Source organism: Patiria miniata, unplaced genomic scaffold (genome assembly GCF_015706575.1).
Source record: "Patiria miniata isolate m_02_andy unplaced genomic scaffold, ASM1570657v1 HiC_scaffold_3, whole genome shotgun sequence".
Taxonomy (NCBI): Eukaryota; Metazoa; Echinodermata; class Asteroidea; order Valvatida; family Asterinidae; genus Patiria; species Patiria miniata.
In genome coordinates this window covers 23064781-23088561 of record NW_024037069.1, presented here as the reverse complement: position 1 = coordinate 23088561, position 23781 = coordinate 23064781, and the positions used below count along the sequence as shown (strand labels likewise).

Below are 23781 nucleotides of genomic sequence, written 5' to 3'. Positions count from 1 at the left end.
CCAGCTAGCGCACTTCCCTTATGCATTTGTGGAATGCATACTCCACAAACCAATGAATGATTTCGCGGGGTTTGCTAAAGTAAAAAAAGATTTTGAAAATTAAGTGATACATTTTCGATAAATGCAACTGAGTGAGAGAGCAATCAGCATGGCTGTGAGTGTTAATAAGTTCAATGTTTATATAGTTCATTCTTTAGTCTAGGCAGTAGTCAATCAAAACCGTTGTATTATGTGGAACTGTGTGGCGTTCTTGTACTTTTTTGTAGTCTGTCAGTGTCACACAGTACAGACTTGTTTTGTAATGTCGCTGACGCTGAACTGATTACGTAATCGAAATGCAATTGCAAATGCATGTAGGCCTGTTGTGCGCTTTCTTGCAAATCACGCAATCTTAAGAATGAGCGCGCATTCTTAAGAACGAGCGCGCATTCTTAAGAATGAGCACACAATCTGAAGAATGAGCGCTTATTCTTAAGATTGCGTGGGAATATCACGTTCGCAATTTATGAATTTTGCGCAATCTTAACAAACATTGCACGGCATAATTATGTTAAATGAAATTTATGTATAATGGTTAAACAGGAAATAATTTATATAACGAGGAAAGAAAATATTCTATGCTTCTGTACTCGTATAACTACGGTAAAATTTGAATCAAATTAAACCTGTTATTTTGAATCAAATTAAACCTGTTATTATTGCGCTTTTCTGCCCACTAATGGCTAGGGAAGTTTTGTAATAACGGAGGACTGGGAACTAGTCTGGGAATTGCTTTGTTTAGGCTAGACAAGTTACAAGTCCCTGTATGTATCATATGCATGTCACAAAAAAAAACGATGTCCAGAAGTTGCAAAAATTGCTCTTTTGACTACATACAATCCAGCTCTGCGGCGTAATGGTGGGGGTGTGAACAATAGCAATTTAAGTGGCAAATAGCATTAGCGCTATGGGATGTCACAGTATTCATTCTCATTCTTCACATTCTTCATTCTTACGCCCCCACCCTTTGTTATCCCAAAAATCAGAATCCTTTCCACTACACTATTATTATGTCTCTTATTTTTTCCCGGTCCCCCGAATACGTGTAACGTTCATATCCACTCTACTTTTCATCATTAAATCTTTTCCTAGGTAAGTGACCTTGCATTGCAACAGTATAAATCAGTGAACGAGGATGCAGCTAGACTTGCCGAGCGCAGCCGCTGCTCGGCAGCTACAAGACTGTTATCTTGTCGCGTATTCTTAAGAATGTGCGCTCAATCTGGAAGAGGGTTTTTTTGCGAACATTGCGCAAGGATCCGGTTGCGCAATCATAAGAATGCGCATGCTTATGATTGCGCAAATCACAAGAAAGCGCTCAACAGGCCTAATGCATTTTTCTGGTAAAGATTTACAAAGTTTAAAGGGAATGTACATCATTGGCGTTTGCTGTAATTCTCAGAAATGAATTATTTGAGGGGTTAGTATAATAGATCAAATACTGTTACACTGACATGTTTGAAGTTTTGTGTTCGAAAATGCTGGAAAAACCAAGAAAAACAAAAATTATCAAGCAGTCTGGTTCCCTGACTCCATTAAAGATGAAATGGATCAATTTATAGATGCTGGAAAATTGTAAGGTAAGGGAACCAGTCTAGCTTGCCTGCACCCGTTCATGAACATGTAACCAATGGCAAACAAAATTTGTACTTAAAAAAAATGGTAAATTTGGAGCAGAAGTTGAAAAATAGTTAGGTTTTTCCAATGGTGGTCGGTCGACCACCGTTGGAAATTTATACAAAAATACCACTTTTCTTGAAAATGACTTCACACCAGGTATCATAATTTTACGGGATGCTTTAGAGTTAGACTGTCATTTACCAACATCCTACTAAGGTATTTTGTACAAATTTGGTAGTTTTGTTTTTCAATGTTTGCAAATGTTGTATATTTCCTTTAAATAATGGGAAGCTGTTGAAAGAAAGAAACTAGTAACACCTTGTCTTTGTTAATGGAAAGAATGTACGTACGCCACTACTAGTTTTTCCCTGCAATGATGCCATCAGAACTAGAAAGCGGTAAACAAGTCCTAAAAGTGAAATCTAGCAGAGAAAATATTGAAGCAGTTTTAGTGAGAAACACTTAAAATTTTTCAGACCAGTACACAGGGTGTCAAGTGACGTGCGTATATAATTCTTTCCTTGTTAATCACAAAGAAATTGGTCTATTTTTAAGTAAAAGTGCACAATGGTCATCAATTTTAAAAATGTTTGTCCCTTATTATTATTACATTATTAGGGCCTAGTATAAGTATAATAATAAGGGACACACATTTCTGAAGTTGATGACCTTTGTCAGTTTGTGCACTTACTTTTTACTAAAAATTAGACCAAGACAAGGTATACTGTTACTTTCTTTCTTTCAACAGCTTTCCATTATTTAAACTTTGTAAATCTTTACCAGATAATAAACATCAAAAATGCATGCATTATGGGGGTGGTAGTGTCATTGACATGATTGACAGCAGCAGCATTGAACAAATTTCAACTTTTTTGCAAATCGTCTATAAAGTACGGAAGCTTGAATTGCCTTCCGCGATACCGCGTTACCGCGATAATTTATCACAGAAATCCGGAAATCAAAGATAAATCCTTCCGCGATACCGCGTTACTGCGATAATTTATCACAGAAATCCAGAAATCAAAGATAAATCATTCAACGATACCGCGTTACTGCGATAATTTATCACAGAAATCCAGAAATCAGAGATAATTCCTTCCGCGATACCGCGTTACTGTGATAATTTATCACAGAAATCCAGAAATCAGAGATACGTATTCCTCGATACCGCGTTACTGTGATAATTTATCACAGAAATCCGGAATTCAAAGATACGTATTCCTCGATACCGCGTTACTGCGATAATTTATCACAGAAATCCGGAATTCAAAGATACGTATTCCTCGATACCGCGTTACTGCGATAATTTATCACAGAAATCCGGAATTCAAAGATAATTCCTTCCGCGATACCGCGTTACTGTGATAATTTATCACGGTAACGCGGTATCGCTGAATGATTTATCTCTGAATTCCGGATTTCTGTGATAAATTGTCGGGGTAAGGCCAAAAAAAATAATAAGTCGGTCTCTGGTCAGCGCGCGCGTCGATTTTAATCATGCGCGTCGATCTTTTTTTTTCCAAAATGTTCCGCGGTAGCTCCAACAGCGCCCTCTATTTCCGCACCTCCTCAATTTTTTTTTCACCAAAGAGCACCAAGGAATGGGAAATTGCACCAAGGCAAATGATCGAAAGCACCAAGGCAAATTATGGAGGACACTAATGTACATGAGGACACCAAAAAAGCAATATAGTACCCACCTTGTCTGTACAATCCAAGCTTGAAGAAAAAAAAGAAAAAAAGCCAAAAAAAAAAAAAAAACGGGGGGCCGCGTCAATTCCGGAACTTTGGTCTGACCAGAGACCGAATTTTTTTTTTTTTGGCCTAACGCGGTATCGTTGAATGATTTATTTTTGAATTCTGGATTTCTGTGATAAATTAACACAGTAACGCGGTATCGAGGAAAAGGTATCTCTGATTTCTGGATTTCTGTGATAAATTATCACAGTAACGCGGTATCGCGGAAGGAATTATCTCTGATTTCTGGATTTCTGTGATAAATTATCACAGTAACACGGTATCGAGGAATATGTATCTTTGAATTCTGGATTTCTGTGATAAATTATCACAGTAACGCGGTATCGCGGAAGGAATTATCTCTGATTTCTGGATTTCTGTGATAAATTATCGCAGTAACGCGGTATCGTTGAATGATTTATCTTTGATTTCTGGATTTCTGTGATAAATTATCGCAGTAACGCGGTATCGCGGAAGGATTTATCTTTGATTTCCGGATTTCTGTGATAAATTATCGCGGTAACGCGGTATCGCGGAAGGATTTATCTTTGATTTCCGGATTTCTGTGATAAATTATCGCGGTAACGCGGTATCGCGGAAGGCAATTCAAGCTTCCGTAATAAAGTACCTTTTCCATCAGAAATGTAGAGGCTGAGAGCTCCAGACATCATGCCAGAGTTCTTTTGCTTGTTTACTTTTTTGGAAGGCCCCAAATATTTGACCATGTTGACTGTTTTGAGTGCACCAAAAATTATGGACTAAATCATACATACGGTATGTACTTGTATAAGTTAGGCCAATTAAAAAAATAATCCAGTTTTTCGTCCCCGCCCACTTCTTTTTATTCCAGCCTCATCTGTTTTTTTTTTAAAAATCATATATATGGAGGCCTTTTTTATGTAAGTCATTTGCAATTTAATCTTTTATGTGCTTCAAGTATGCAACTTTACAATCTTGTAGAAAGGGTGAGGGCTTGGACACAAGGTATCAGCAAAAGTGTTAAGAAAAATGGAAGAATCTTTCTGGAAATTCCATCCATTGGGGGAGGGGTGCAAAGGTCGCCTCCTCCCTTTTATTAAAAAAACCTGGATGAGAAACAGTTTTTTTCCAGTTGCACTTGGCCTTAAGGAATTCATTACAAAAGCCCAAATCCCCTTAAATCTTGTCATGTACTTTCTGCTTATTTCGCAGAGTAAATTTAAATCAGCCACCGTATTACTGAGTTGCGGCACAGCACTGTTTGGAGGCATGTGTCTCGGGTTTGGCAGCGAGAAGTTCTACCGGGAAGTGGCCATGCCTAGCATGAGGGTAGTCAGCGCTGAGTCAGCCCACGTCATTGCAGTGAAGACAGCTGCGTGGGGATTGGTACCATGGAACACTTACAAGGACCCTCCGTCATTAGTAAGTAGACCTGGGCCATTTGATTTTTCCTGGTTATTAACTACTGTAAGTAGCTTCGATAGTGATATCACAAAAATGAAACCGTCTTGATTTGAAATTCAAGAAACACTTTTTAGGAAATTTAGCGCGCAACATTTTGTGAATCAGGAAACGGAGGCTGTCCAGTATTTGAGACACATATCCTCGCGTCAGTGCAACAACGTCCTAAAGTTGTAAAGTAACGACCTTGTTGCAGAATGGAGTTCTCCATTCTGCAACAAAGTTGTATATCGCGCGAATATGCTCCGTGTAACAAGGTTGTATCTCGATGTCCATTGACTTTGTGTGTACATCCGGGTTATTTTAAGTGAGATACGATCTTTTGACATTCTGAAACTCGCATTTCACGTTCGGCCCATTTTAGGAGGTACAACCTTGTTGCACAGACACGACGATATATGGGGTTAGCGCAGAGTATGCATTTATAGCAATTATACTGAATGTGTTATGCAATGATCATGGCAAAAGTTATCCTCAATGCATTGCATTTCCTTACAAAATTTTGTGAAAGAGATTTAGGGGTCCGTACTTCCCTTAGGTAGGGAGATGGGTGCGGGCAAATGAATGGCCAACTTAAATCAAAATAAGGATGATTGTTCAAATATATTCATGTAGAATGTCTTGCTCAAGGACACAAGTTTTCGACTTGGTTGAAACCCATATTCGGACTTCCTTCAACTTTGAACCATATGCATGATAATGCTTGAAGTTTGTTTTCTCGAACCGCTCCAACCGTGCCAACCAGCCAACCCCGGCAAGCACAGTGGTTTGAGTGGTAAGAGGTCTGCACTGGTAAGCAGGAGGTCATGGGTTCGAGTCCCACCCAAGTAGTTTGTGAAGGTTTTCCCAAAAGCACTCGAACAACACTGAGTATAAACTGTTTATGAAATATGTCGGTGAAGAGCAAAACCCAGTATTGAATTTACAACACCTTATCTTTCAGGGAGTCACGGTATGGGGTCGTCAGTTTAGCAACCCCATAGGCCTAGCGGCCGGGTTTGACAAGCATGCCCAAGCCATGGACGGCATGCTCAGGATGGGCTTTGGCTTCGTAGAAGTCGGCAGCGTGACCCCTGAACCACAGGAAGGGAACCCCAAACCCAGGGTCTTTAGGTTGTCCGAAGATAGAGCCATCATCAACAGGTAAAACTGGGATGTTTTTTTTTTTTTATCTTTGAGACTGGTAAGATTGTCACTGTGTAAGTCACAGCGTTTATCAGGCATACAACTTTTCCTCTGATCAGCTGATTTCCTTTTTCATTCTCTTCACACTTGTGCCACTGGAAATTGAAAAACACTGTATAAAGTTTTGTAAAGCTTGGAATTTTCTCCTATTTTGTAACATAAAATCAACATGTACCATTTTCCACTACTGACTGGTCAACCAGCAGATTCCTTGGCCTTGGTTGGCATTTTCAAACCAGGTTTTGCAACTGGTAGCTCCTTGACCTAGCAATATCCTTTATTATAGGCCTACAATGTCTGAATAAAATCTGATTGCTCATTGACCTTATGACTTGGCCACTCTAGATATGGTTTCAACAGTGAAGGACATGAAGTGGTGCTAAAGAGGTTACAAGGCAGAGCTGAAGCTAAAGCACACTTACCGGCAGGTAAAAGAACCATCAGCTTCTTTGGTAAATCGAGACACCCCTCTCCTGCAATCATCAGGTTTTTGGCAAGAAAATGAATCTGCATCTCCAGACTAACACCTGCACCACCCCTCTCCCTTTAGGGTCACTTTTCTATTGCAAAATTTCAACAAAATTTAGTACAAGATTGCCAAGATATATTTTAAGATTGGACAAACAAATAACTTAGAGTGGGATTTGAACGTACGGATCCTGGAACACCATTCTGTATTTTAATAGGTCTCTCTCAAAGGACGTCACTTCCTATAGATTGCCACGTGCATCGGCATTTTGGGCGTCAAATTTTTGTGACGCTTATCAACTGCGCCGTATTTCAAAGAAATTTCGAGCAACACGCCCGCGTGTTTAGAACATTTTGCACACTGTGCATACACACACCTGATGGCGTTGAACACGCAGTTGTAATTGCCTACGAAGATGGCGTCCTGTGAGAGAGAGATATTGACCTGTCCTGCCCTAGAGCTGTCTTTGCTATGATTACTGTTGGTGGCTATTGACCATCGTTAGGACAAGCTTACTCGATGGGACTTGAACCCACAACCTCCTGCTTACTAGTGCAGTCGTCTTATCACTCGACCACCGAGCTTGCCAGGGTCGGCTGGCCAGTTCGAATCTGATACAGCAGCGGGTACCATAACCATTCACCAAATTCCAATGTTTAATTTTATTTGAACTCTATATTTTGGTTTGTATTGTTAAAGAAAAGAGAGGTATCGTAGGAATCAATTTTGGTAAGAACAAGACATCCCCTGATGCAGTCAATGACTACGTGAAGGGCATCGAGCGCCTCGGACGTCTGGGTGACTACTTGGTTATCAACGTCTCAAGTCCCAACACCCCAGGCCTGAGAAAGATGCAAGGCAGGGAACAACTTGCACACTTAATCGACAAGGTGAACAAAATTTAAATGTCATTCATGGGGAATTTTTTAAATGAAACTCGGGCTACATGGGAAAAAACATAGTTCACTTTTTATGACACTCACGAAAGCTGCAGTTTACACTGTAAAGCTTTAAAGCTCACTGTACATAGCTTGCTTTATTGATGCACCGATGTAGTAGTATTATCGTGGAGACCTTGATGAACAATCTTAACAGCAACTTCCGAGATATGAATTTTGGGGTTGGGTTTCTTTAACGGGTACCCAGGTTTTTTTCTTCAATCCTGTACCCGGTTCCCATACTACCCGTAAATGCACACCCCATCTACCTCTGCCCATCATTGGGCTGGCTGGTCAGGTAGTCAGGAACATGGTGTTTTTGCCCTTGGGCAAGACACTTAGCTACAATTGCCTTTCTCCACCCAGGAGTATAAGTGGGTACCTGTGAGGGTCAAAGACCGATTGAGTGCTGATATCGGCTGTCACGTGGTCCCATGGCCTGATGAACGGGGTAATAATTGTAAAGCGCTTTGAGATTGTTGATACAATGGAAAGCACTATATAACCACAATTATTATTATTATTTAGTCAGTAGGTCTGCATCATTTGACAATAAATATCTTGTGCGAGGTTTCTGTGGTTCTGAGAGAAAAACCTGTGTAAACTGAAATGTTTCAAATAATGTGCTTTCTTTATCGTCAAGGAAGGTATCAGCTTGCATAGTTGTCAGGTATAAATGGAAGCTCAGTTTAAGAGTGAGCACTTCAAATAAAATAAGAGCGGTTTATAAATGTTGTGATGAGTGGAACTTTTTAATGACACCACTTTGTGGTTCTGAGTAAAACCTGTGTAAATTCAATTTACTCAAATATTTTGAGAAGTCTGCTCGGTTCACTGCACATTTCCTAGTATCGCAAACTTGTAGGAAGGCGGGCAAATAGTTTGTTTGAAGAAAAAATAAGCTCAAAATTGTCTGCATGGGTTTTATTTTTTACTGAAATGGAGTTTGCTTTATTGAACACCAGCATTACTGAAATTGAGTTTGCTTTATTGAACACTAGCATATTAAAACACAAGCTGTGTTTTGTTTTTTTAACCTGATAGGTACTAGAAGCAAGAGACGCACTGCCTTGTACCCCAAGACCACCCCTACTTGTCAAGATTGCACCTGACCTAACACAACAAGATAAGGAGGACATTGCTGCTGTTGTCACCAGGAAAGAGGTAGGACCCAAAAAACACTACCTGGTTTTATCGAGAACGCCTGTCAGTCTAGAGCAAGTATGATCAAGGACCATTGATCTACTAGTGGTTAATTTGTGATGTATATTACTATCGTAAATAGTACCATTTTGGAGACACCTTTGCGTCAGAAGTTATACAAAATTGTGCATGGGAATGTCTATGGGAATGTCTCCCTAACGTTACCATTTTTGGTTAGTATTGTTATAATTATTTATTTCTGATAATGAGACCAAGGATTCCTCAAAAGCGCCCTAGGCAATGTAGCTCGCAAGCCTGAAGAAACCTGTAGAGAGAAGACAATGAGAAGCAATTACAGTTTTAGAGGTAGGAGGAAAACCCAAGCAGAATATTCTGGGGGAAACCCACGGAATCAGGTCCACATGTTGGCCCAGGTGGGATTGGAACCCGGGTCACAGCAGAGGAAGGCACCAAAATACCCTTGAAAATGGTAAAACAAAAATTGAAAATAAGACTCAATGAGACACAAAGGTGAATTTTCAAAGATATCACTAAAAAAAAAGTTACATTGCAAAGGGGCATTTAATATTTTGGCCTTCAGCACCCTTTTGACTTGTTTCAGCGAATCAGTTTAAGCTATGGATTTGTAATGTTCACTCATAGAGAGATGTCTGAAACAGGCATTTGAACACTGACTTTGTGATATTTTATCAGGGTAAAGTGGATGGGCTTATAGTCACCAACACCACCATCACACGGCCTGCTAGTCTACAGAGTCCCCACAAAGCTGAGGGTGGGGGGCTGAGTGGTCCTCCCCTCAGACACATGGCGACGGACACGGTCAGAGACATGTACAGACTTACACAAGGTGAGTTCAATAGATGAGATTCACAATGTGGAGCAATTCACAGTTTTCATTGTTTACCAATTGTGCCATATAAGAGCGGACGCTGCGCACTTCAAATAAGATCGGGAAATCGTGTCAAAATAAAATCTACGTAGTGTTAGGTGAAAAACTTTCGCTCGTCCTGCAAGAGGCCAGATGAAAACAAAATGGAATTCACACGACAGGAAGGGGCTGCACACCGATATCATGTGACTTCATAAAGATCTGTTCTGCTGCATCAAAAGGGACCGTTCATCCTTATTTAAACTTACATTTTCCTGTGGTTCCTCGACACAAATGGCATAATAGCTTGCGACAGTTTGAATTATTTATTAAACACATATTACCAACAATGACTCTGTTTCAGGTGAGCTGCCAATCATCGGAGTGGGCGGAGTCAGCTCGGGTCAAGACGCCTATGAGAAGATCAAGGCAGGGGCGTGTCTAGTTCAACTTTATACAGCATTAGCATACGAAGGACCGCCCCTAGTCAAGCGGATCAAGCGAGAGTTGGATGAATTATTGAGGTAAGGCTCATTTTCCAAAGTTTTCTTGCATACATGTATTTCTTTATGGATTGTATTGAGTTACAATGCAAAGATTGAAGAATTATTATTAGAAATGAAATAGGCATTTCTTAAGCTCTTTTTATTTACTGCAGCAGATAAATGTGATGGGATCAAGCTAAATGAGTCGTTTGTCGGGAACTTTCATTTGGAGATTCAGGTCAAAATAGGGCACTTCATCACATCACTTCATCACATCACTTCATCACATCTCTTGGTGTTCCATCTTCCATAATTTTTGAATTAAAGATGGTACCAGCATGCGGTTTTCACAGCAGTAATGCTAACATTGTGCTCTTCCAAATCTGTAAAAAAATTTTTTAAAAGACCAGGGTCGACAAACGACTCATTTAGCTTGATCGCATCACAAACGACAAGTGAGCTAAAATCCTGTGATGTTGTCGTTTATTTTTTTTCAGGGCGGATGGCTACAATACAGTCTCAGAAGCAATAGGTTCCGACCACCGACAGAAATGATAGTTCTCCAAAAAAGTATCACGCACTCAAAATGTTCTTGAGATGTTATCTCTCAGCACATAGAAGTATATCGCCCTTTTATGAACTTTTTAAGAAGCTTGCCCTCCAATTTTTCTATACTGGACCTACACTGCAGTATATTTAATTTAGAAAATCGTAAAAAACAGTGCAAAATGTTTGGTTCTGTTTTGTACTTATTTGGTAAAGATTGACTGCAACCTCCATGTTTTGAGCTTTACAGAATGCAAAATGCTTCATACTTCTTGTTTGTAAACTTTTAAAAGGCCATGATTTCATTGTACTGTACAGGGTGAGTCAGGATGATCTGGACCCAAATTGAAAAAAATATTAAAAATATGTATCAATTATCAAAACAAGTGCAAATGAGATATGTTATAGGCTGGTATTTTGGACATATTTGGTGAAGGTTTCGTGTATATCCATTGTACCATTTTGAAGAACAGCCCTGGCAAAGAACACACTCTAAAAAAACACTCTGACCATGGTTTAACAAATTTATTGAAATTGCGTACTGATGTGACTGCATTGTTTGAAATATGTTGCATGGACACTATTAGTTATGCCACGAGCGCAAGTGGAACACGGAATAATGTAGTGCGTCTTTGGCCTCGTGGTATGTGGGACGCAGACGCACTACATTTTCCGTGTTCCACGAGCGCGAGTGGGACAACTAATTTATCTTCAAGCAAACCTGACGCACAGTAAAGTCTTAGAATAACGCAACATGCAGAGTGCGGTATGGACCGTGTTAAAGTACAATATACATTGTGAACTATTGCCATGGAATTGCAAATATGTATAAAGGACACCAACAGTCTTATAACTTGGCTTGGGAATTTCCTGTTCTGACCTAGTGAGATTTTTGTATTATGTGAAATGAGGTATCCATTTGGAAAAAAAACAGAAAAATAAAAAAAAGGAATCTTGGGCCACTTCTTGATTGGTCAACCGAAAAAAATCCAGTGAGTGCCAATTTAAAATTGTTTTAGGAGGGAAAATCATGCCTTTCATTTGCCATCAACATTAAAAAAAAGCAATGGTATTCTTTGGGTGCTATTCCGAGGGAAACACAAAAATATCTTTTGTGATGGATGAATTTTTGAGAGTCAGTGAAGGTGATGAATCACTCATAACCATTATTTTCCTGTGGAAATTGTAAATAGTATTTTATTTTTCATATTCTAGGCCTCAGGAATCACGAGACAAAGATGATCAGTTTACAAAATAATGTAAAATAAAATCCATTTGTCAGAAATTAACAGAGTGTAACGTTCCCATTTATTTATGTGTCCTGTGGTTTGGGATTATTACAGAAGGTGAATTTGTTCAAACACCACCAATTTTCAGGTCCATTTTGAACATTAAAAATTGACAACATGAAATTATGGGGAGGCCTGTAGACAACTTTTCACACTGTGATAAAGAACAGACTAGTGGAACTTTCTCATTTATTTGGGGGAATAAAAGAAAAAAAACAAAGTAATACCGTGAAGTTGTCTGTGTTCCTGTTTAGTTACATGAAAAGAGTAGTTCATTTTAGATTGACAAAAGTTTTGCCTGTAAAACTACACTTTTACTTGCAGCATTATAGGTCGAGTAGATCATTTGCAGCTATCCAAAAAGTAACTGACAAACTTATTGTTGAAAAGCATACTTGGTTTAAAGATAGTAATGGCACTAAACTCCCTGTGAAAGTATTCTTTCTGGCATGCTGTCATTTTAAAGAAAACAATAAGAGGTCAATTCCAAATATGCGTCTAAAGACGCATTTTTGTAAATTTCCCTTAGGCCAAAAAAAAAAAATATTCGGTCTCTGGTCAGACCAAAGTTCCGGAATTGTCTGTGTTCCTGTTTAGTTACATGAAAAGAGTAGTTCATTTTAGATTGACAAAAGTTTTGCCTGTAAAACTACACTTTTACTTGCAGCATTATAGGTCGAGTAGATCATTTGCAGCTATCCAAAAAGTAACTGACAAACTTATTGTTGAAAAGCATACTTGGTTTAAAGATAGTAATGGCACTAAACTCCCTGTGAAAGTATTCTTTCTGGCATGCTGTCATTTTAAAGAAAACAATAAGAGGTCAATTCCAAATATGCGTCTAAAGACGCATTTTTGTAAATTTCCCTTAGGCCAAAAAAAAAAATATTCGGTCTCTGGTCAGACCAAAGTTCCGGAATTGACACGGCCACGCGGCTTTTTTTTTTTTTTTTGGCTTTTTTTTTTTTTTTTTCAAACTTGGAGTGTACAGACAAGGTGGGTACTATTTTGCTTTTTTGGTGTCCTCATGTACATTGGTGTCCTCCATAATTTGCCTTGGTGCTTTTGATCATTTGCCTTGGTGCAATTTCCCATTTCTTGGTGCTCTTTGGTAAAAAAAATTGAGGTGCGGAAATAGAGGGCGCTGTTGGAGCTACCGCGGAACATTTTGGGAAAAAAAAGATCGACGCGCATGCTTAAAATCGACGCGCGCACTGACCAGAGACCGATTTATTTTTTTTTTTGGCCTTAGTAGTTCATTTTAAAATCGGCGAAGCCGTGAACTGGTGCGCGCGAGCGTTGACCAGACGCACACGAGTGCGCGGTTGCGATTATTTGTCAGTTCAACATGCGACATCGCGTACATGTAGCTGCAATCAGCTGAATGAGAATGTGTCCCGGACGCTGATTTCGGGCTCAATTCTAAACATGCCTCTGCAACTGGTGAACTGAAATCAAGATCCTAGAATATTGTTCTTCTCGGAAAGTACAGCATTTACCGAGTTAAAATTTCATTGGGTTAGTTGTTAGCACCCTTCTTTAGATTTTGAGCACTTTTGTTGCTTCAAACGAAAAAAAAAAAAACAATACACAAATGCCAAATGATGTAGTAACTTTAAGCAGATGCTAACAAATGTTAATAGTTTTGTCTTCATTTCAACTTTCATAGATCATTGTAAATGTCCATATAAATTTGAAGTTGCATGAGAAAAATACAGTTTTAAGAAACAACTGGAGAAAAGTTGCACGATAATACCATGTACCAACTGTGCAATGCAAACACAAAGCAATTTTGTGAAATGTTGACCTGTAATCTGCTGGGGTTAAAGTGACCCAGTTACTGGGATGAACACGGCCGTGTTAAACTTCTTGAAATTTACCTCATGGCCTGGGTTTGCATGTTACCCATATCCATGGTCATACTTGCCCCATTATATGGGTTCAACAGACCCCATGACAGGGGATACACTTCAGAGACCACTATAGTATAAACTCAGCCCATACATGGACCATGCTGGTTTGCATTCAGCTCATAAATGAGGATGCATCTTCCTTATGCAGGGTTCGACTTCAACTTTTTTGTTCATTAGCCAGCCGGACTACTGAAACGGACTCTTAACTAGCCCGCGGGCATTTTCACTAGCCCGCATGTTTTTCTTTTATAGAGTGTCTCACAAACAACAATGTGCATACATGTAAAATGTGTATCCTGAGGCAATCTTGTCAGTGTTTTTAATAAACAGATCTAATAATTTAACCCTCAACAGTTAATAAAATTATACACAAATTGATACGTGTACAGGTTTGCTTTCTGAACTTAATGATTTATTTCTTCCTGTCCTTTCATCTTTGCCGAAGCCCAATAATTTTGGACTCGCCAGCCGGGCTACTTAAGGAATAGTTTGACTAGCCCGCCGCTGTTTTGACTAGCATTTGGCTAGCGGGCTACCGCCAAAGTCGAACCCTGCCTTATGAATGGGGATAAGTTTGATCCATGACTTGGGATTAATTTAACCCATTCACACCTGTACAACATTGTATTACATTATTCTGTAATGAATTCAAAACACAACACAATGATTGGACAGTTTGGAGTGGTACAGGGACTAATGTTTTAAACCCACGAATAGGTTCATACATGTACTTTTCCTACGGCTTCTATAAAATAAAAAAAACAACAGCAGGGAGTGAACAAACACTATAACACTAACAAAATGAAGATTATGACGACTGGCCGGTGGTTTTCTTCTGTTTCTTCTTCTCTGCTTCCTCTTCTTTCTCCTTCTCGATCTCGGCCACGTACTTCTCAACTTCTTCTGTTTCATAGATCTAAAAGAAGATTCGAAAAATAAATCGGCGTTAAGATTAGGATAAAGATTGATTTTTTTCGGCCAATGATTAACACAACAATCACAGGAATTTATGATGTTGGACTCGCATAAAAGTAGAAATGACTCAATTTAAAATACCATACAATTAAAACAATTAATAGCCAAAACATCCATGATACAAGCAGCCAGTGTTAAAGGGAATATACGCTTGAAGACTTTGGTATATTCAAGCGCTTTACAATAGTCTGGTACCCACCGTCAGTCTCTCCCCTTTCCTCATGACGGCCAGCTCGATATTCTTGGCGCCAGACTGCACCACCTCCAAGAGCGCCCTGACAGCCAGCTTGATCGTGTCGTGCTCTTTCTCAGCCAGTTCATCGGTCCAGTGCTTCTCAAGGAACTCTCGGACGGTTTTTGCGCTCCTGCCGATGGCATTTGCCTAGTTGTGAAAAGACAACATTAGTTGAGATGTGGCTTAGGTCGTTAAATATTCGATTTAAAAAGCAGCAAAGAAAATGTTGATTTATCCTGGATTCAAACCCGAGACAATTGGACTCAATTTGCAAGGAGTCCTTGTCATAAACTTGACTAGATTATTTGCAAAAGATGAACCTTAGGTTATAAAATACTGAATGTTAAACTGACATAAGAACATTTGATTTTAACCAGCAATCAAATCTAAGGCAGCTTGCCTGAACTTCTCAATTCTAAGAAAGTTTCAAGTTGTTATTTTTGATGCCCTTACGTTAGGCCAAGTAAAAAAAAACATGTTAAACTCCATGCCTTTTTGAAAAAAGGAAGGAGGCCCATTTTTCTCTTCCAAAATGGCCGCCCGACCCATTTTCAAAAATGACCGGCCGGGCTATTTTCAAGATGGCCGCCAGCTTTTTTTTTTAATGGCTGCCACTTGGACTCAGGAAATGACATACCAGCTTGATATGGGCTAGATGCAACGGACAAAGAGGCCAAAATGATGTCACTGTTTAAAATGTATCATTTTTTTTCAGGTTTTTTTACAATTAAAAAGCAGAAAAAGAGAAAAGGAGGCGGCCTTCAAAAAGGAAGCGGGCAGGGCCTTATTACATGTGTGTACTACAAACTGCAATCGCCATGAGACCTGTTTGAATTCTTTTAGTTGAGTGTGTTGAGGAACAAAGGGCTTGTTTCCAAAGCAAGGGTTTCTTCCATGCTTGCTTGTAACCACACAGCAGCACGATGGGAACTTACAACCCTAACCCTCCAGGGTATTTTGGCTAGAAACCCTGCCAAACGCAGCAACATGCAGTACGTGACTAAGTGACAAACCTGCCAAGTGTAGCAAGATCCATCAGGGGAAAAGTCTCGAGGCCACACCGCCTGAGAGTCCGTGGTCACCACATGCAGTAGGATACAACTCAGGCATTGTTCAATGGGAATTGTTTCAGACCTGGCCGTTCATGCACTTGTGTTGGTAGCTGGATGCATCAAAGTGCACCAGACTTTTCCACCCGATGCACTGTGCTGCGTCTGGCAGGGTTAGGTTTAAATTTAAATAATATATAATTATACTGATGTAATTCAGTAGTAAGTTCAACGTACCTTCCAGGAATGGTAAGTCCCAGCAGGGTCAGTCTGGTACAGCCGCGGTGTCTTGTCTAGATCAAATCCTACGATGAGTGCCGAGAGACCAAACGGCCGCCGCCCATTACTCTGTGTGTAACGCTACAGCAACAGGAACGAGAAGAGAAACAGGTTCACAATGTGCTAAACAAGAACATTTCAAAACTTAACACTGTTTGTCAAATAAACCATACATGGAAACTGACTAGGTGCATTATAATTTCAGTTGAACAAAGATGATTAACTGGAGCAGGGTTTGAACCTGCGACTTCCTGCTTGCCTTTCCGGTGCTCTACCAACTGAGCTTTCAGCTCTATGTTGGTGGTTCCAACAATTAGATATATTACTACACTGTTTTTCGCCCATGGGTAATGCTTACTAATGCAATACGTTTGCTTTCTGTGTTAACGTACTTCTCAGGCATGCAACTGGGAAGTCACAAACAAAATGGAAATTCAAATCTTTCCAGGATTTTGTACAGTGTGTTTCTATCTTTAATGGCACACTTAAGAAGTCAAAACAGAGAAAATAAGCTGATCCGAGAAAAAGTTGCATGCATGATCAGTGTTGTAGTCGAGTACTTTTTCAGAGTACCGAGTACTACCGAGTACTTAGGTTGCCGAGTACGAGTACTTGTACCTCCGAGTACAAGAACAGGTCTCCAAGTACGAGTACTTACGAGTACGAGTACAAGTACTGTACTTCCGAGTACGAGTACGAGTACAAGAACCGGTACTTGTATTTCCGAATACAGCCATACAGCAAATGGTTCATTGTGCGTAAGTGGCCCAGGCCCAGTCAGACCGATATACAGACCCACTCACGGCTAGCTGTTCAATGTGTTTGTCCGGACGTGCACAGAACAAAATCAGGAAACTTCGATTTCTCCACAAGCCAATCTACCATTCAAACTGAAAGCATCGATAAAATAAGGCCGTGGTATACAGTCAAGCTACACCATTCCCCCCCCCCCCCCCCCCCCCCGAGTACTGCTATTCGAGTACGAGTGCTTTGATGATCGAGTACAATTTTGACATGTCAAGTGTGAGTACTTTGCTGCCCAAATACAAGTACCGTCATTTCGAGTACAAGTACTTTGACATTTGAGTACGAGTACTCCAAAAAAGTACTCGAGTGGTACTCGAGTACGAATACGAGTACTACAACACTGTGCATGATTTCTGTGTAGATAGACCAATTCCTCAGAAACACTGTTTCTCTTTGTGTTACCCTTTTCAACAAATTTGCCTATTAACACATGATTCAAAAGAGAAGTCTGATGCAAATTATATAGATTCAAAAGCCCAGGTATTGACTACACATTGCTACTCACCTGTTTGAGCTGCGCAATGAATCGTGTGATGTATTCAACAGTCACTGGGTCTTCTACAGTCAACCGATGGCTCTGGCACTCAATGCGGGCTCTGTTGATAATGATGCGGGCATCTGCGGTCAAGCCTGAGGATGATCAATCAAAAGTTATGTTCAGACTCAAAAGAATTTTATTATCAAGGCAAAAACAAGGGTCTTCATTGCAGGCCTGACAGAAAAAGCACTTTTAATGATTTTGACCCCAAGCACGAGGGTACACCATTGGCTCAGGAAGCTTACACGTAATTAAAGTCTTACTTTAAAGGTAGAGTACATCATTGATAATTTGTGCATTATGTTCGTTTGAAGCAACAACAGTGCTCAAAATCTAAAGAAAGGTGCCTGATGAAGTTTTAGCTCAGTGAATGCTGTCTATTCCGAGAAAAACAATATTCTAGGATCTCGATTTCAAATCAAAAGTTGGCGAGTCATGTTTTGAATTGCGCCCTAATTCAGTGACTGGGACAGGTTCTCATTCAGCCGATTGCAGCTACGCGATGTCATGCACTGGACCGACGAATAATAGCAACCGCGCACCCGTGTGCGTCGTGTCAACACTTGAGCGCACTTCGCCAAATTAAAAACAAACTACTAATGGAAATGGCCTTCTTTCATTGTTTTCTTCAAAATGACAGCTTGCCAGAAAGAATAATTTCACAGGGAGTTTAGTCATCACTACTATCTTTCGGAAAGATTTCCATATACGAAGTTCACTAATTTTCCTCTGTATTGACTAACAAGCCCCCAGATAGCAATTTCATGTCATCAAAGTCAATTTGAGCAGTGAGAAAATACAAGCATTTTCTTAGAAAGCACTTTGAATTTTTCAGTCCAATCTCATAGGGTTTGTACACAGAGTGTTGAGTGAACTTCGTATATATGGAAATCTTTCCCTATCTTACAACCAAGTATGCTTTTCAACAATAATTTCGTCAGTTACTTTTTTGGCTGGCTGCAAATGATGGACTGTAAACTTGAAGTCAATTTTTTTTTTAACTTTTATTTTTTTTTTAATTCAATGGTGAATGGCCTTATGCTCAGTAGATGGTCCTACCTGCAAAAGCCATGCACACATGATCATCAAGGACACATATCTTCCTGACTGTCCTCTCCTCCTGCAGTTTGGCCACTGATTTCTTCTCCACGCCAAGGACCACTATGTCTTTGCCACGAACCCCAACCTACAGATGACACCAACAGTTACTGAGAGTTAAACAAAAACTTATGAAACCTTCTGTTGTTCATTCCACTTACATTCTTTGCTGATTGCAAGATTGCCTTCATGTGTTGGTGCATCCCCCGATCTGCACGCGGAGTTTGTTTATCGACGCAGGTCACGGTTTGTATGTACATGTACATCCATAGAAAATGTGTTGGTACAAAAATGTAGATCACAGCCACTCACATTATTGAATGAATAGATGTACGATGTCTGTGCTATAGTTGTTGAATTTCACGACTTTGCAACCCAAAAAATAATCGCGAGTATCATTGAAGCCCCATTACTTCGTCTTTGCCATGTGGAGAAGCCAGTGGTAGGTGCTTTCAAAGGTATTTTTGTCAAGTATTTTGCGTGATTTTTGGCAACTTTTGTGGTGAACTCTGGTGAAAATTCTAAAATTGAGATTGCGCTTGTAGTGGGGTGCTAGTACGACAAACCAAAATCCCAAATGTCAAAAAAGGAGTTCTAACGCCCCAGTTAGTGTGTCTAATAAAACTGTACAAAAAAATGTACATGCCTAAAAAATACAAATTAAACGGCCATTCCAAAGCCCCACTTCCGACCAGTACCACTGTCACCGAGTTGTGCAAAATCTAGCCCCATAAATGTGGCCTATTTACTGGACTACCTCTGTAAATTAAGGCCACACTTGGAAGACTTCCTAAAAACGTTAGCACTTGGTATCAAATTTATATACATGAACTGCATATAGTCGTGTTCCCTAACGTGGCGCACTTTGAAGCTTACCCGACTTTCCTTGTGTAGTGTTGCCAAACCTCTTTGTTGACAAACTTCAAATTCATGCAGTAAAAACCTAGTACTTTTACCTTATTAATGCTTGCTATTTAACCTCTGTGAACAATTTCGGTTTCATAAAATTTTATTCGAAATTCAAAAACGGTGGCGTCTGGAAATTGGGCACAAATTGGCGGGGTGTTCCCTAACGTGGCGCACTTGAATAAATCTCAAAAAATTCCAAATTAACATTTAAGAATTTCTGTAAACTTGATAAATTCTGATAAATAATTATTATCTCTACTTACGTACCCAGCCAGATGTTTGTCAGAAAATTATTTTCTTATTTTTCGGGGCATTTTCGAAGGGTTCACTTTGCACTTGAATATAAAATCGGAGAATCACGCCAAAATAGTTTTATCTTCTAACTTTGTTACGGGTAAATATACTCGAGATTTATGAACAGGAGTGTTTAGAACTCAATGAAATTGCACTTTCTGTGAAATTTCAGTTAAAATTTTTGCTCTAGGTAGGCGCTACAGGCAGAGTTGTAATGACTCGAGTCAGTGACACAATTTTTGGTGACTCGAGTCGAGTCCCTAAGGGTAAATGACTCGACTCGAGTCACTGCGAGCAAATGACTAGACTCGAGTCCCTCATCAGAAGACTCAACTCGACTCGAGAGAAGGCTAATAAGACTCGAGTCCCAAAAATAAAAGCAAAACTTTGCGAAAAGTATTTGCAATGACTTACGGTGCAAAATTTATGCTCACTTCACTTTGCGAATAGCAGTCTTGTACAAATTACGTGTCACAGACTCCCACCTCATGGTTCTACAACGCACAAAATACTATCCAGAACCAGATTTTTAAACACATTTTCTAATTTGCTGTTTCATCATTGGTTTAGGGCGATTTAGCTCTTGGATTCGAACCCTTTTTTTAGGTAAAGTGTTCAAATATTCGTGACTCGAATTGACTTGAGCTAAATATTTGACTCGACTCGACTCGACCTTTTGACCTAATGACTCGACTCGAGTCACTTCTTTAAAATGACTCAACTCGACTCGAGTCACTTCTTTAATAAAAATGACTTGACTCGACTCGATTCACAAAAATCAGTGACTCGTTACAACTCTGGCTATAGCCTAGGCGAAAAATCAAAGTGCACCACGTTGGGGGCCATAAGGGTACATCAACAATACACGCGACAGTCTAAATGTCTTCCAACATTTTTTTGTCCAAGTGTGGCCTTAATAGTTAATTTACGGAGGTAGGCCTAGTCCAGTAAACATGGTAATAGGCCTCATTTATGGGGCTATGCAAAATCAACATGCATTTGAATACTCTCAAGTGAGTCTCATCATGGTCTCATTGAAATTATATGTCAATTATCACTGCACACACACTGTCACCAACTTGGCACTTGCTGCAAATGAGTGCAATAGCTCCATGCTGCGCAAGTGAGTGAGTGACTGTCACTGCATCGCATTTGCAGCAAGTGCCGAGTTGGTAACGTTTCTTACAGCCGTAGAGCCCTTTTTAACAGCCTCTTGCGCATATTCTACTTGAAACAGATGGCCATCTGGTGAGAAAACAGTGATAGCTCTATCGTAGCGCGACATTTTCGGTTGATTTAGTGGACAATTCACTATAGGTACGGCTGCAAAGAACACGACTCCAGCGTGTGACAATGCAAATTTGAGCGTGTGTATCCCCAATGGCGGCTTCTAAATTCTAATCTTGGAGGGCGCCCTCAAGTGGGCTTGATAAGACGGCCATAAATAAAACCAATGAAGTTCCAAGCCAAAAAACCTGCAATAAAATCCCCATAGACACTAGTGCCAAATGCCCATATTTCAAAATTCTTTTAAAAATACTCAGAACTCTCAAAGGTATTTAAGCTGCACAGAAAAATGATGATCAACATGTCATCTTCATTTTCTTTTTATTTTTTGGTGGGTTGACCATTGACTTTTTGAGGAATTCTCACTCAAAGAAGATGACCCTTTCCCAAAGCGGAAAAGTAGCCATTTTGAAAAACGATCCCTCCACAACAAAATCATGCCAATTTTGAGCCCAATTGCATCCAAAATGCTCAGAATTAAAAGCCCCAAGTCCGGGCCAAAGGTTCATTGCCATATCTCTTCAATTCCCCAATTGTATGGACAACCAAAACATATCGAATTCCCACCAGCAGAAATAATAATGTCACGGTGGAACGTATTGCATATCATTTTACAGGAGATCTATTTTGTTTTTGAGGAGGGGGGGGGGGGGCGAGGGGCGTCCACTCAGGTTTCCTTGCTTGTTTTTTTTTACTGTCTCTGGCTGGCCCAGTTTATTTTATTTATTTATTTTACAATGCATTTATTTTTCATGTATGCTCTGTTTTCACTACACTCCTTATTTTATTGCTTCTAGGTGGCCTGCTTACTTTATTTTGCCTGGTTATATTTTTCTCTGGCTCCCATGTATTTCATCTGACATAGTTTCTGCTATTTCTGTACTTTTAGTCATTGTATCATATCTATTTTTTTTGTGTAAAGCGCCTGGGAGCATTTTGTTTTAATGGATTTGGCGCTATATATATATGTGGCCCGCTCTGCAAAAAAAAGTCTGTTGTGGCAAAGCTGAAATTTTGAGTTAACTACATTATTAAAATGGGAATTAAATAAGCTTTCATTTGGAGTATATCATGGACCTCTCTAGGACATTTTGGTTGCATTGTTGTGCTTGTTTAATTCTGTCACGTTTTTGCAAAGCTAGAAACGTCTCAGCGGAGAAAAGAAGGGTTTGAAAATGACAAATTCACTGTAACTAACCAAGAAAAGCACAAAAAAGTCCTAATTTTGTTAGACTTTTTCTTACAATATTTAAAGTTCTGTGTATTTGAACTAAAACTATATCAAACAACCAAAATAAAACAAAAACAAAAAATCCAAATGTTGATCAAATTATCACTGTTTCCATTTAAAAATGGCAAAAGCTTAAATTCAAATTATGCGACATCGGACTCATTTCTGCAGAGCGGGTCACATATATGTATTTCATTATTATTGTTGCAGAAATCTCGAGTCCTTGTGCTGTGGATAGTTTGAGATCCCCTGTTCCTGGCATATCTGAATCTGAACATTCACGCGAGACGTACGTGACGAAGCCTAGCCCCCAAAAAAGAAGCTCTGTCCAAATTTCTTTTTATCAGAGGAATTCATCAAAAATAATGCGAACCCCCCCCCCCGCTCCCCCGCCCCTCCCAAAAAAAACACACACAATTATACTGGTAATAATGTCCGCCTGTGAAAAAATACGGACTGAACCGGCTTGGTTGGGGGGGGGGGGGTAAATGGGGTTACTAATCGTCGGATTTGAACAGCGCCCCATTGAAAGTAGGGTATAAGCCCCCCCCCCCCCCCCCCCTATTGATTTTACGAGGCCAAGTGCCCGGACAAAAAAAACATTTTGTCAGAGAAATTTATCAAAAATAATGCGACCCCCCCCCCCCCCCCCCCCAACCCCCAACCCCCAATCATACTGGTAATAATGTCAGCCTGTGAAAAAAATACGGACAGAGCCAGCTTGGTAAGGGGGTTATATAGGGTTAATAATCGTCGGATTTGAACAGCGCCCCATTAAAAGTAGGGTATTAACGCCCCCCCCCCCCTATTGATTTTACGAGGCCAAGTGCCCGGACAAAAAAAACTGTCTACATTTTAGCACTGATTTGGTGATGAAAAACCTCCCCTGCAAAAATTCCTAGATCCGCCCCTGCCTAGGGCCTTCATATCGCAAATAACTCCGCAAATACTTGATGTAAAATGTAGGGGCGTATATACGGGGGGCACCCCCCCCCCCGACGTCCATGCCCCCTCCCCCCCCCCCCTCCAGGTGCGCCCCTCCCCGTTTCTTGAATTGAACAAAATATATTTGCCTTCATGTAAATAATAAGCATTGGTCAGTGGGGGGGGGGGGGGGTAGCTATAGAAGGACGTTTTTCGCTCATTTTCATTTTATAAATTGTGAAATTGAGAAATTAAAAAAAATAAGATTAAAACATCTACATCTAGTGATCGGTAACATCAAACAAAAGTAGCTCATTGTCTACTGCGAGACCAATATAAAAAATCTTGTCCTTGATCAAAATCTATAACTGAATTCCAGAAAGAAATAACACAATGGCAATTACAAAATAGGTGAATAAGGGTTTCTTCTTCGTCCTTAGAGAAAGTACAAACATTGGAACT

At 39.9% G+C, this 23781-nt stretch overlaps 2 protein-coding genes across 2 annotated transcripts; one reads left to right on the top strand and one right to left on the bottom strand.

Moving 5' to 3' along the window:
* The first annotated feature begins 24 nt into the window (after positions 1-24).
* LOC119737779 (dihydroorotate dehydrogenase (quinone), mitochondrial-like) lies at positions 25-10835 on the top strand. The gene is made up of 9 exons (XM_038212375.1): positions 25-154; positions 4588-4797; positions 5780-5979; positions 6367-6449; positions 7190-7380; positions 8473-8592; positions 9286-9439; positions 9825-9984; positions 10443-10835. The coding sequence occupies exons 1-9, from the start codon at positions 122-124 to the stop codon at positions 10498-10500; spliced, it is 1209 nt and encodes a 402-aa protein (XP_038068303.1). The 5' UTR covers positions 25-121; the 3' UTR covers positions 10501-10835.
* A 3309-nt stretch (positions 10836-14144) lies between these two features.
* Positions 14145-21284, bottom strand: LOC119738364 (proteasome subunit alpha type-7). Its single transcript, XM_038213234.1, has 6 exons — positions 21064-21284; positions 18636-18762; positions 17544-17668; positions 16190-16312; positions 14868-15050; positions 14145-14609 (listed from the first exon to the last, which is right to left on the bottom strand). Exons 1-6 carry the CDS (start codon positions 21160-21162, stop codon positions 14502-14504), a joined length of 765 nt encoding a protein of 254 aa, XP_038069162.1. The 5' UTR covers positions 21163-21284; the 3' UTR covers positions 14145-14501.
* Between the last annotated feature and the right edge of the window lie 2497 nt (positions 21285-23781).